General features: G+C 44.7%; 2 protein-coding genes across 5 annotated transcripts; one reads left to right on the forward strand and one right to left on the reverse strand.

Annotated features, from left to right (window-relative positions):
- Window positions 1-37: 37 nt before the first annotated feature.
- PFDN2 (prefoldin subunit 2) lies at window positions 38-8,077 on the reverse strand. 2 transcript variants are annotated; one of them, XM_080930919.1, is made up of 4 exons: window positions 7,956-8,077; window positions 1,686-1,774; window positions 1,461-1,584; window positions 38-408 (listed from the first exon to the last, which is right to left on the reverse strand). In XM_080930919.1, exons 1-4 carry the CDS (start codon window positions 8,028-8,030, stop codon window positions 160-162), a joined length of 537 nt encoding a protein of 178 aa, XP_080787045.1. In that variant the 5' UTR covers window positions 8,031-8,077; the 3' UTR covers window positions 38-159. The 2 variants fall into 2 exon arrangements, with proteins under 2 accessions (XP_080787045.1, XP_080787044.1); XM_080930918.1 differs by having other exon boundaries at window positions 38-343; window positions 7,956-8,076.
- Window positions 8,078-8,108: 31 nt separating this feature from the next.
- NIT1 (nitrilase 1) lies at window positions 8,109-11,121 on the forward strand (the record flags this gene model as incomplete). 3 transcript variants are annotated; one of them, XM_080930845.1, is made up of 7 exons in its annotated part: window positions 8,109-8,174; window positions 8,735-8,830; window positions 9,216-9,473; window positions 9,580-9,683; window positions 9,864-9,997; window positions 10,102-10,227; window positions 10,855-11,121. In XM_080930845.1, coding segments are annotated over exons 1-7 (987 nt in total). In that variant the 5' UTR covers window positions 8,109-8,172. The 3 variants fall into 3 exon arrangements, with proteins under 3 accessions (XP_080786971.1, XP_080786972.1, XP_080786973.1); XM_080930846.1 differs by having other exon boundaries at window positions 8,118-8,398; XM_080930847.1 differs by having other exon boundaries at window positions 8,131-8,206.
- Window positions 11,122-12,104: the final 983 nt, after the last annotated feature.

Consider the following 12,104-nt stretch of genomic DNA (forward strand, 5'->3'; position numbering starts at 1 on the left):
ATATAGCCCTAAATGAGAGAAAGTTTCAGGCTATAGCTAAGTATTTGACCAAAACATTTAATTAACAAAAAATATTACAATAGCAGAGAAAATAATAATAACAACAACAATAAAAAGAAATTAGAAGTGGGAATCAGGGTAAAATAAAATGAAGAGGCCTTAGTTCCTAAGAGACCAACACCCCTGCTGAGCTGGACTTAGCTCCGGCCCCTTCTGAGTTTTCCTTGGCTGCTGGCTTCTCATCTTCTCCCATAAGACGAATGTTGTGCTTTTCCCGGAATTCATTGAGTTCTTTCCCCTTTGCCTGAAGCTGCTGTGACAGTGTCTCGATGATCTTTTGTATCTAAAAGGCAAAAAGAAAGAGGCTGTAGAAGGACTGCAGGTCTCCCTCTTCTGGCCTGGAATGTACTGCAGTGAGAAGCACTAAACAAGTACACATTTAAGCCAGAGCCAGCAAAGCCAGACTCTCAAGTGATTTCTTCTCACACAGTAGCTTATTAAAAGGGAACCATCTGGGCTATTTACTTTCGTTATTCTTTGATAACGTTATAAAAGCATATAATATATTCTTATCAAATTTAGTTCCACTCTTATCTACTGGTCACCAACCTATCCCATCTCATGATCGTATTTCTGTTTTGTTCTGCAACCCATGGGTCTAACCAGGAGCACCCTTGTGGGCATGGGTCTAGAGCTATCCACAGGAGCATGAGCGGCTCACCAGGGGCTACATCACTAAGATGATCACTGCCCCCTCTCCAGCAACTTTCAATCCTCAGTAGCTCCCTAGGGATGGTGGGCTGGTTGTTTTTAAAAGAGCGTTTGTCATGCTATAGTTTCTTCTTTGCTTAGGTCACATTCATTTCTTTATTGATTGATTTATAGTTAGCCAAGGCGAGCTTCAAACCCAAGATTCCCCTGCCTCATCATTTCAGCAAGTTAATCACCAATATATGCCACCCAAGTTGGGACTCTTTTTCCCTTTAAAAGGTCACTTATGGTTTCTTCAAGGGTCTGGTATCATGGATCCAGAGATATCCTGAGAAGTTACATTTGAAACTAGTTCTTGGCTGGAGGTGTAGCTCAATGATAGAGCACTTAAGTCTGCTGTGCATAAGGTTCTGGGTTTGATGCCCAATACTGCTAAACAAGTTCTTCAGGTGACTCTGACTCAGGGATCCACAGACTGTATTGTAAGAAACACTGCTCTACCCATTCCCCTCCCAACTCAACCACATAAAAGAGCCCGTGGAGAGGGCACATAGCCAAAAGCTTCTCACTTAGGGAGTTGGACTTGGACTTCATAATAGTCTAAAGGACACAGTACATAGCTAACAGGCTATATGCTACCATCAGCATGAGTTTCTGCCTGGACTTTCTTTCCTCGAATTCCCTAAGTCCCTGGTCACCCATATTTAACCTCTGGGTTGTTCAAATGCCTATTCAGGAATTTTGCTCACCTGCTCCTTGTTACCCTCCAAGGCAGGCAGCACTTCTTTGACAGTCCGCTCTACCAGCACACCTCCAACCATGCGGTAGCACTTGCGGGTCTCATCCACTTCCTTCAGCGTATCGATCACAAGACTGGGGTAGGAGAACAAGACAAGACCTCAGAATTGAGTCCCATTCCCCAGCAAGCCTCCCTCCAATCACTCCACTGTTTCTCTTTTCTTCAGTCTTCTTACCTATGCTCATTTAATTCCATCTCCAGCTCAGCTGCTTTGGATGCCAAGCCCCTCTGTTCCTGCCGAAGGCGATTAAAGCCAGCAATTACCTAAGAGATTAGAGATGAGACAGTGAAAATACCAGAAAGTAAAGGCAGCCCACAGGATGGCAAGTCATAAACTGCAGTAGTGGAAACCTATCCTGGGAAAGACGTAAATACATTCTTTCTGAGTGTTTATATGCATGAGATATTTACCAGGCACAAGGGGATCTAACAATAGATCTGAATGTGAGAGATGGGGGAGGCGAGGAGCTGCTGAAATACCTACAAGAGACTTAAGAGTAAAGAGGGCTGTCAGGGATTTTTTTAATGTCTCCCCAACGTATTAATTTTTATTATATTTATGAGGCTGTTATACCTGGAAGTATGTATATGTTCACCATGTGTGTGCCTAGTACAGAGGCCGAAGAGGGCATCAGATTCCCTGAAACTGGAGTAACAAATGGTCGTGAGCTGGAAATTAAACCTGGGTCCTATGTAAAATCTTTTAACCATTTTTCTTTTAATTTCTTTTAACCATTGAGATAACTTGCCAGTTTGCTACCCCCCTACCCCAGATTTTTTTTTTTTAATTATATGGATAATTGTGTGTTTGTGCACACGAGTGCAGTTAATCAGAGACCAGAAGAGGGTGATGGAATCACAGGCCTAGTATGGGTGCTAGAAATCAAACCTGTTTTTTTTTTTTTTTTTTTAAGAGTTATTTATTTCTTTCATGTATGTGAGTACACTGTAACTGCCCTCAGACACACCAGAAGAGGGCATCGGATCCCATTACAGATGGTTGTGAGCCACCATGAGGTTGCTGGGATTTGAACTCAGGATCTCTGGAAGAGCAGTCAGTGCTCTTAACCACTGAGCCATCTCTCCAGCCCCAAACCTGGGTCTTTTAGAAGAACAATGTATACTTTGGGGGAGGGCAGTAAAGATGGTGAGTATGTAACCAGAGTTGTGGAACTTTCTAAGAACTGTTACATTTTTTTAAAGACATATTTAATTATTTTATGTATATGAGTACACTGTATCTGCTTCAGATACACCAGAAGAAGGCATCAGATCACATTACAGATGGTTGTGAGCCACCATGTGGTCGCTGGGAATTGATCTTGGTGCTCTTACCTTCTGAGCCATCTCTCAAGCCCCACAGTGTGACCAGATTATAAAACAAGATCCAAACCTGCTGTTTCCTAGAAACATACCACCCAGCTTAAAGACAGAATTCATAATTAAAAGAAAGTAAGAAAGATGGCTCAGCAGGTAAGAGTACTGGCTGCTCTTCCAGGGAACTCAGGTTCAATTCCCAGCATCCACTCGGCAGCTCACACCCGTTGGGGGTTACTTTAGTGCTGCTATGCATTCAATTGCTAAATTCTGTACCCCAAGATCTCATTGCCCCAAGACAAGCAAATCCCCATGTACAACAGCCTTTGTTGTGCAAACCTTACTCCAATTTTAAAAGCATTGGTTAAATAGAAATGGCTACAACCAATTACTGGGAAGAATAGAGAGAAGTAGAGTTTGAGTTCCAGGGCTGAGGTAACAGGTAGGGACCATGAAGGAGAAATGAAAGAGGATGGAGGAGAAAGACAAAGAGAAGAGAAGGTCTCCATTAGTAATGATGGACTGTCTGTAACACTTGTTCCAGAGGATCTGACTCCTCATACATATATACATACATACATAACATGCAAACAAAACACTATGCATATAAAATAATTTCAAAAAAATTTTAAAGAAAAAAAAAAGAGCCTAAAAGCTAATACAAATCACAAACTGGTTATGTACAAAGTGGAAATAGGTAAAGACAGTGACCAGGCCAGTAAGATGGCTCAACTGATAAAGGGACTTTGCAGCCAATCATGGCTACCTGAGTTTATCCCAGAATGGACAAGGTGGAAGGAGAGAACAGTTGCTATGAATTGTCCTCTGGCCACCACATGAGTGTTGTAGCATTTCCACAAACACAAAATAAATAAATGCACGTTTCCCTCCCTCCCTTTCTCTCCCAACCCTCCCCCATCTTTAAAGAGGGTTACCGAGTACGTGCAAAACTCAGCACTGACAGAGAAAGCTAAGTGTTATTATTTACCATAAAATGACAAAGTTCTGAAGACATGTTGAAGATCTTGGCTGTCCTTTCAATTATGGAACCAAAAGCTAGGGTCTTAAGGGCAGAAAGAACTCACAGCCCAGTCTACCTAGCCTCTGCTCCTCACACACATCCCAGCATGCTCCAATTACTTATCTGAGTACAGCTTGTACTCGATGGCAAGAGCATTATTAGCAGTAACCTGTGGTAGTATCTATGCCTCATGGTGCTAATTCTGGAGGCATGCAGAATGCAAGAGCTGTGAGAAATGGCTTCCTCTACCAAAACTTCAAAAGATGCACCGGATTGTTGGAGGTTAGATGCGGTTGTAAGGAAAATCTGATGTAGGAATGGGCGCTGTCATAGTGAATCCTCACTGGGACAATCCCTAGAGAAGGCCTGGCACCTACCATGATCTCTAGTAGTACACCAACTGTTAGTGTATTCTGCCTGACCCGGCAAGCTGCAGGCATTGGTGCACCCCCAACCCGAAAGCATGAAGCATGGACTGAGCCCTGCAAACACACAGATATGGAGCTGCCCAATATTCCAGAGGCTCAATTGCTGCCCTAGAGTTTCCAAATGACACATATAAAGGTTACTGTAGAATTGTAAGACAATGCTGCCCTCTTGGAATTCAGACTTAAGACTTTAAGAAGTAAAGCCTCCTCCTGACTTTACTTCTTTTTTAGAATAGGAATCCCTACCCTTTGCCTGCCTCTGCATTACATGCTGAAAGTAGATTTGCTACTTTTCATTGTGCAGGCTTACAAGTGACCCTGGAATTTTGAGTTAGTATTGGAACAATGTAAGACTCTGGGGCAGAATGATCTTATTTTACATTTTAAGGTCATGAGTTTGAAGGGTAAGGGGTATAAAGCTGTGTTTGAGTAGGCTTTGTCCCCTTCAAAACACATGTTGAACTTTGACAAGTAACAGAAATTTTTCTTGTCTTCCTTGAGACTCACACTGGCCTCAAATATGCTATTTAGTTGAGGATGAACTTGAACTCCTAATCGTGCCTCTCTACCTCTTCCCCAAATACAGGGGATCTATTACAGGGTTATATATCACAACCTACTTTGCAGCAGGACTTTTAATTTGTTTAGTTCATTATTATATGTGTGTCTCAATTTTGGGGAGCTAGAGAGATGGCTCAGCAGTGCTTGCAGCTCTTACAAAGAACCAGGGTTCAGTTTCCAGCACCTACTTGGAGACTCATGACTATAGATAGCATCTTTAACTCCAGTTTCAGAGGATCCAATACTCTGACTTCCACAGTCCAAGGTCACCAGACATGCAAGTGTGTGAGCACACACACACAAACAAATACATTCCTCCAAGTGCTATGCACCTGGGAGGTCAAAGCAGGGAGAATGCCACAAGTCCTAGACTAGCACAGCATGGTCTACACAGCAAGTTCCAGGCTAGACAGGGCTATAGAGGAAGATCCTATCTTAGACAAGACAACAACAGCAAACCAATAAACCATAAATAGAAATATAAGCAGAAAATAAAACAAGAGCCTAGTACAAAGTATGACCTGCTCCTATTTTCTTTGTGAAAGTTATATTAGGTTTGAATTTGTATCAGTGATAAACAAATTGGGCTGGGAAGTAAGCTCCACAGGTAAAGAGCCAAAGAACCAGAGTGTGAGCCCCAGAACACACTTGGAAAGAAGAAAGGGAGGGAGGGAGGGTAGGTGGGTACTGAGGCATGAACTGCCCAGCAATGGAATGCTAGTGAACTTACATTAAATTCTCAGGCTTATTTGTTATCCCAGTGCCGGAGAAAGGAGAGTCAGTGGTCTCTCTGGCCAGCCATCCTAGCCCAGCTGGTTAGTTCTAGGCCACATGAAAAAAAAACTGTGTCAAAGAACAACAAAGCTGACTGTGCCCTCTTCAAGTCTTGCAATACAGCTCTTTTAAATCCTCCAGCATTTCCAACGCCAGGCAATTCATGGCTCAATGTTTTTGAGCACATTACTTCTAACAAAAATAATTTTCATGTGACTAACTTTTCTCAGCTTTCAGAATTACGCTGAAGAATCCTATAGAAAATAAAAGCAAATTAGCATTTAGAAAGATTGTTCAGATTATGTGCATGTGTGTGCCTGTGAAATCAGGTGCTCAAGTACAGAAACTATCTCTCCAGCCCTAACCAGCATTTAACACATTCTGTAGTCTGTATTTTAGTCATGGTGGGGAAAAAAAAAAAAAAATCAAAGGATTTTCTTGCCTAGTAATCTGAATAGTTATGAAATGGGAACTACATGTTTATACAAATAGAGGAGAATAAAAAGTAACAAGAAAATTCACATATAAGTAAAAAATAAAATTCACACACAGTCTATCTGATTCCAGGCCAGAAGACGATCATAACCATTCCACTATCTACTGCTCCCTTTTTTCTACTTACCTGCCAAATTCTAAACCTACACTACTTTAGACTATACAAACTGCAAGAAAGTTCATTATGTGCAGAAGTTTTTAGTGTAAGGACTGGAGGAATGGTTCTGTGGAAGAGCAGTTACTTCTACAGCAGAGGACCTGGGTTTGGTTCTCTGGACCCACATGGTAGCCAATAAGCAGTTATTAGGGGCTTTGACCGGTCTCTGGCCTCCAATGGCTCCAGCACATATGTGGTACATACACACTCAGACATGCAAGCACACATAAAAATATTTTTAAAGTCTCATTGTTTTGTTTATATTTGTCTTTCTGTTTTGTTTGTTTTTGAGACAGTGTTTCACTCTGTAACTCAGGCTAGCCCAGAACTGACAGAGTAACCCGTGGTATTATGGGCATGAGCCATCACACCTGGCTGTGACCAAGTTTAAGACAAAGTCTATTTCATGTACCCTTTCTCTGTGTTAAGCAAAGCCTAACACAAAGACGAACTCTCTAAAGCTTTTTCCCCCTTCCCGCTATGTCAGAGGCTACCTCTTCCACCCCCAGAATTTCACTGTACTATACCTCTCTTTAAACACCTATCTTAGACTATACTCTTTGACAGTGTAGGTTTTAAACTCTTTGTGCTGATACTTTTACCCATGGTAATTGTTCAACAACCAACTGACAAATGTACTTATGACTAAAATAACTCTTCAATACACACATATTCCAACCCCAGGCCTCAATCCCAGGTGGGAGCAGACACCCTCCCAGATCCCACAGCTCAAGGATTTCCCATTTAACCCACCAAATACACCCCCAGCTTCAACTATTTTCATTTCAATTGTATGATTCTTCTAATATCAATTAGACACGACTAACGAAACATGGTCCATACTACAAAGGGTTTTCTGATTAATTTGCCAGATGTATCCTGATGTTATGAAGAGCAGAAGCAAACTTGCATTAGAAAACGGTTTTTTGCCTCTTCTGAAAAGTCAGTCTCTGCAGAAGGGAGCATAGGGAGCGAGCGACTCGAGGCCAGCCTAGGCCACTTAGACTGTGTTTCAAAAAACTAAACAGCCCGAGTCAGGAATAGTAATCCCAGATAATCCCAGTATTTGGGAGGCAGAGGCAAGCGAATCTCTTGAGTTCCAGGCCAACTTGATCTACACAGTGAATTTCAGAAAAGCAAGGCTACATAGAGCGACCCAACCCAACTCTATAGCAACCCTTATCCCCACCCCAAGACAAAACAAAACAAATAAGCCAAACCACTTTCCTTAGTCAAAATAGTTACAGAACACTAAACTGTTCAGAGCCTGAGTCACGTGGCTCTGCACCGTGTTGGTGACGGTGAACACGGTTTTAGAGTCACAACCCACTCAGTGATTAAGAACAGCCTGGGATTCCTTACTAGCTGCTACGCCAAACACCATAATCTCTCTTTAGGGTAACACGGAGAAGGGGAAACGACGATCCACCTCCTCAGGGACCTAGACAACCCTCCTAGATTATGCATCTCAGGGCTTTCTTCCTCGGCTGCCCACCCACACAGCGAGCGTGCCTCTCACCTACCTACCCAACTACTCACGCCCTAGGAAGGATCCTGGTCACCTCCAAAGACCCCCTTTCCCCTGTGCGTGACCACGGCGAACGCGGAAAGGACTAAAGGCCCCTCCGAACCACAAGTCCTATTTCTTGCACGAACTCGACCCAGGTGCCTTCTGCGCTCGCGGCTCCTCACCTGTTCCGCCGACACCGCCCCCTTCCCCGTGCCACTGCCGCCGCTCTTGCCCACACGACCGCTGCTGTCCGCCATCTTCCCCACCTGCAAGCTTTCCGGCCTGCGCACTCACACTGCGTCACATCCGGTCTAGTGGTTACCGCCCACTTGCTCCTGCGCTTCTGGCCCCCGGCAGCTCTTCAGATCCGACCCTGCGAATGGTGTTGGCTGTGTCTTCATGTAGGACCTACTCCCCAACCCTGCCCGCTGCGGTGAATTCCACCTGCGATGCTTTAATTTGTGCAACAGAGATTCTGGCCCGGGGGAGAGGCGGAGAAGGACGCGCTAATCAGAGGGCGGGGGCTCGGGTTGGGATCTGGTCTTGTACCTATCTATCCACCACGAGATGGTGGAGATCTGGGAAGGGTGAACTTTCCTTCTGAGATTCTGGTATAAGGGGAAAGGTACGTGTTGAGTCTATAAAGTTGTGCAGGTGGCACAACTGAGAAGAGAGAATTGGGGAAATGAGGAAGGTTCCATGAGATGACTTGAACTGCGGAAACGTTTGGCACAGGAAAAGGGCTTCAGTTTTAATGTGAGATCACTGGAAGTTGAGGTATTAAGGCACCGATCATAGTATCCTCTCCCATTTTATGATCTCTTCATAGCTACTAGTAGCTAAAAAGTGTTTTCGAAGCCTTGGGGGAGGGGATTACTGGCCAGGCCTGGAAATGGCAGAGAATTCTAGACATTTGTGGCTTGAAGGAGGATTAGGTGTCCTGATTTCTCACCTTCTTCAGGCTGGGCTTCATTACCAGGCCTCCTCGTCAACTCCTGTCCCTTCTGTGTACCGGATACCGATTACCTCGAGTCTCAGTACTTGGTACTCAGCCCAGGTAACATTTTGTTATGTTCTGTCTGGCACATAGCTGCTCAATCCATATTTATTAACTGCCCAGTGCAGGTAAAGATATCTGCCATCCACCAAACATTTAATGAGTGTACTCCAGTAGCTCTAGGGCTGTTATGCTTTGTAAGAATGAAAACAAGTCGCTAGGGATAGTGGGACACATCTGTAATCCCAGCACCCGAGAAACAGGCAGGAGGAGGATCAACCAGGAGTTTAAGGTCATTCCCAGCTACATAGAAAGGTATGCCTGGGCTACAAAAGACCCAAGTCTCCAAAAGGGAAAAATTTTAAAAAGTTTCTGGCTCCACTGCCACTTGAGCCTCTGAGAATCTCTGTAGAAAATCTGAGGATGCTGCCCATGTCATTAACAGGCCCAGAGCCATGGCCGTGTCCTCACCCACTTCCTGGGAGCTGCCCCTGGTGGCTGTGTGCCAGGTAACATCAACACCAAACAAGCAAGAGAACTTTAAAACGTGTTCTGAGCTGGTTCAAGAGGCTGCCAGACTGGGTGCTTGCCTGGCCTTTCTGCCGGAGGCCTTTGACTTTATTGCACGAAATCCTGCTGAGACATTACTCCTGTCTGAACCACTGGATGGGGACCTTTTGGGACAATATTGCCAGCTTGCCAGGTACATAGGAGGGTAGGGTGGGAGGTAAGAATCCTTGTGGGAAGTGTTTATGGATTAACACATAGAGGAGGTAAGAGTTGTCAGTGTCTCCCCACCACCACCCCAGGGAATGTGGAATTTGGCTGTCCTTGGGAGGTTTCCATGAGCGTGGCCAAGACTGGGAGCAGAATCAGAAAATCTACAATTGTCATGTGCTTCTGGACAGCAAGGGTGAGACTTCATAGCCCTTTAGCTTGTCCCTTCCCAGGCTTTTCTACCTTCCTTCAACTCAGACCTTTGTTTCTCCACTGCTTGGCTTTAGGTTTTTGTTTTGTTTTGCTTCTATTCTTAGCCTATATGTTACTCTTTGGGAGAAAAGCTAAGCTGGATTTTCTCTCTCTCTTACTCTAGGATCAGTAGTGGCCAGTTACAGGAAGACACATCTATGTGATGTAGAGATCCCAGGTCAGGGGCCTATGAGAGAAAGCAACTATACCATGCCTGGAGGCATTCTTCAAAAACCTGTCAGGACACCGGCAGGCAAGGTGGGAGTTGGAAAAGGAAATGGGAATATCCCCCTTTGGTATAGGATGGAGGTTCTCAGTGTTGAATGGGACAGGAAAGGTGAGTGGGTCGTTTCTCATTTCAGGTTGGTCTGGCAATCTGTTATGACATGCGGTTCCCTGAACTTTCTCTGAAATTGGCTCAAGCTGGGGCGGAAATACTTACTTATCCTTCAGCCTTTGGATCTGTTACAGGCCCAGCCCACTGGGAGGTAGGAGAATGCCTCTTCAAGACATATTGGCCTCCTTTAATCTTACTTTTAGTAGTGGGAGCAGAGTGGCACATACCTAAATTCCAAGCACTTCACTGGCCAGCCACAGGTTCAAAGCCAGCATGTTCTACATAGTGACCCCTTGACTAAAAAAGAAAAAAACAGAAGCTGGGAAGTGGGGATGCACGCCTTTAATCCCAGCACTCAAGAGGCAGAGGCAAGTGAATCTCTTGAGTTCGAGACCAGCCTGGTCTATAGAGTGGGTTCCAGGTCAGCCAGGGCTACAGAGAAACCCTGTCTCAAAAACAAAATAAAAGCAACCCACACCACCCAAAATAGTGGGGCATGGTGGTGCATGCTTTTTATCTCAGCACTGTGAGGCAGAGGCAGGCAGATCTCTGTGGGTCCAGGCCAGGCAGGGTTACATAGGGAGACCTTATCTCAAGAAATACAAAACACAAACACATTTCCCCTCCCCTTTGTACTTGATTTTCTTCTTCCCTTCCCATCTGGTGAGGAAATTCATTAGATAGGCCTGAGTCATGTTAGAGTTAGTTACTAATTCTAGTTGATCACTTGCCTATTAAATGCTGTATGTTCTTGAGTCAACACGTGTCTTATCCTCAGGTGCTGCTGCGGGCCCGTGCCATTGAATCTCAGTGCTATGTAATAGCAGCAGCGCAGTGTGGACGCCATCATGAGACAAGAGCAAGTTATGGCCACAGCATGGTGGTTGACCCCTGGGGCACAGTGGTGGCCCGCTGCTCCGAGGGACCAGGTCTCTGCCTTGCTCGAATTGATCTTCACTTTCTGCAACAGATGCGCCAGCACCTGCCTGTGTTCCAGCATCGAAGACCTGACCTCTATGGCAATCTGGGTCAGCCACTCTCTTAATGCTTTTAACTTCTGTTGGTTGAGACACACAAACACATGCCAACTGTGAGGAGATGCTACTGTGACTTGTAGGCAGGACCCAAGCATGGTTGCCTTCACTTGTAGAACTTTAAACTCTCTTAATGGAACATGGGCTCAATCAAGTCCACGGGAAAGAAGAGACTTTGACCTGGCCTCAGATTTCAGTTTCAGAAAAGTGAAATTTTTTTAATATAGTCACTGTTTATTTCATGAAAACTGAAGTTACGCTGAAGGCTGAGCAGCACTGGCATTGAAAAAAATATATAATAATCATAACGTCTGGACATCTCTTTTGGGGGATAGATGGGGAAGTGGAATTGTACCTGTTCAACTAGGCTTCACTTCTAAGCCTCCTGGCTCTCAAACCACACCTCCCTAAGAACGTGCGATGCTCAGTGCGTGTACTAGCCCTGTCCTCCCTTATGGGAGAAGGGAGGATAGAGGAACAGGAGGAGAAGTTGATACTAAACACCCCACTCTCTCTCAAGCCAGAAGGAAACAAAGGGAAATGGCATTAGGGTGGGGTAAGAATTTCTTATTTTCACTGAAAAAGGAAAGGAATATATCTCACCCCCCTGCCCCCTCCTCCTTTGCAGAGGAAGTATACTCTAACTAGCAGCCTCTACTCCACCCGTCCCGTGTATTGGTGTTCACATACACATCACAGTTGGGAGTGTAACTAGGTTGGCCCGGTCCTGTTGAAGATCTGACAAGGGGAAAAGGAGGGATCTGTACCAGGTAGCAGTTTCAAGCTATGGAATGAAGGAAAGGCAGAGAGGAGCAGCACCTGAGGCCAGGAGAGCGTGCAAAGGGCCACAGCTTCTTTGTTTTTAAAAAATTGTATAATTTGGAAGAAGGTGGTAATTAATTCCCAAAATACACTTCAGAGTCCCACCTTCCACATAACTCCTTTACTCACAGCCCTTTGGTTTTTCAGACAAAATTGAAGAGCCCTCAGAAAG

Source organism: Micromys minutus (assembly GCF_963924665.1).
Source record: "Micromys minutus genome assembly, chromosome: 1".
NCBI classification, from domain to species: Eukaryota; Metazoa; Chordata; class Mammalia; order Rodentia; family Muridae; genus Micromys; species Micromys minutus.

What these genes read in the sequence shown, in the direction of transcription:
- PFDN2 (XM_080930919.1), bottom strand. Translation starts at nt 8,030, where the DNA reads ATGGCGGACAGCAGCGGTCGTGTGGGCAAGAGCGGCGGCAGTGGCACG. An exon ending in GGGCGGTGTCGGCGGAACAG is followed by an intron (nt 1,775 to 7,955) that starts GTGAGGAGCCGC and finishes CTAATCTCTTAG; the next exon opens with GTAATTGCTGGCTTTAATCG. An exon ending in ATGGAATTAAATGAGCATAG is followed by an intron (nt 1,585 to 1,685) that starts GTAAGAAGACTG and finishes CTCCTACCCCAG; the next exon opens with TCTTGTGATCGATACGCTGA.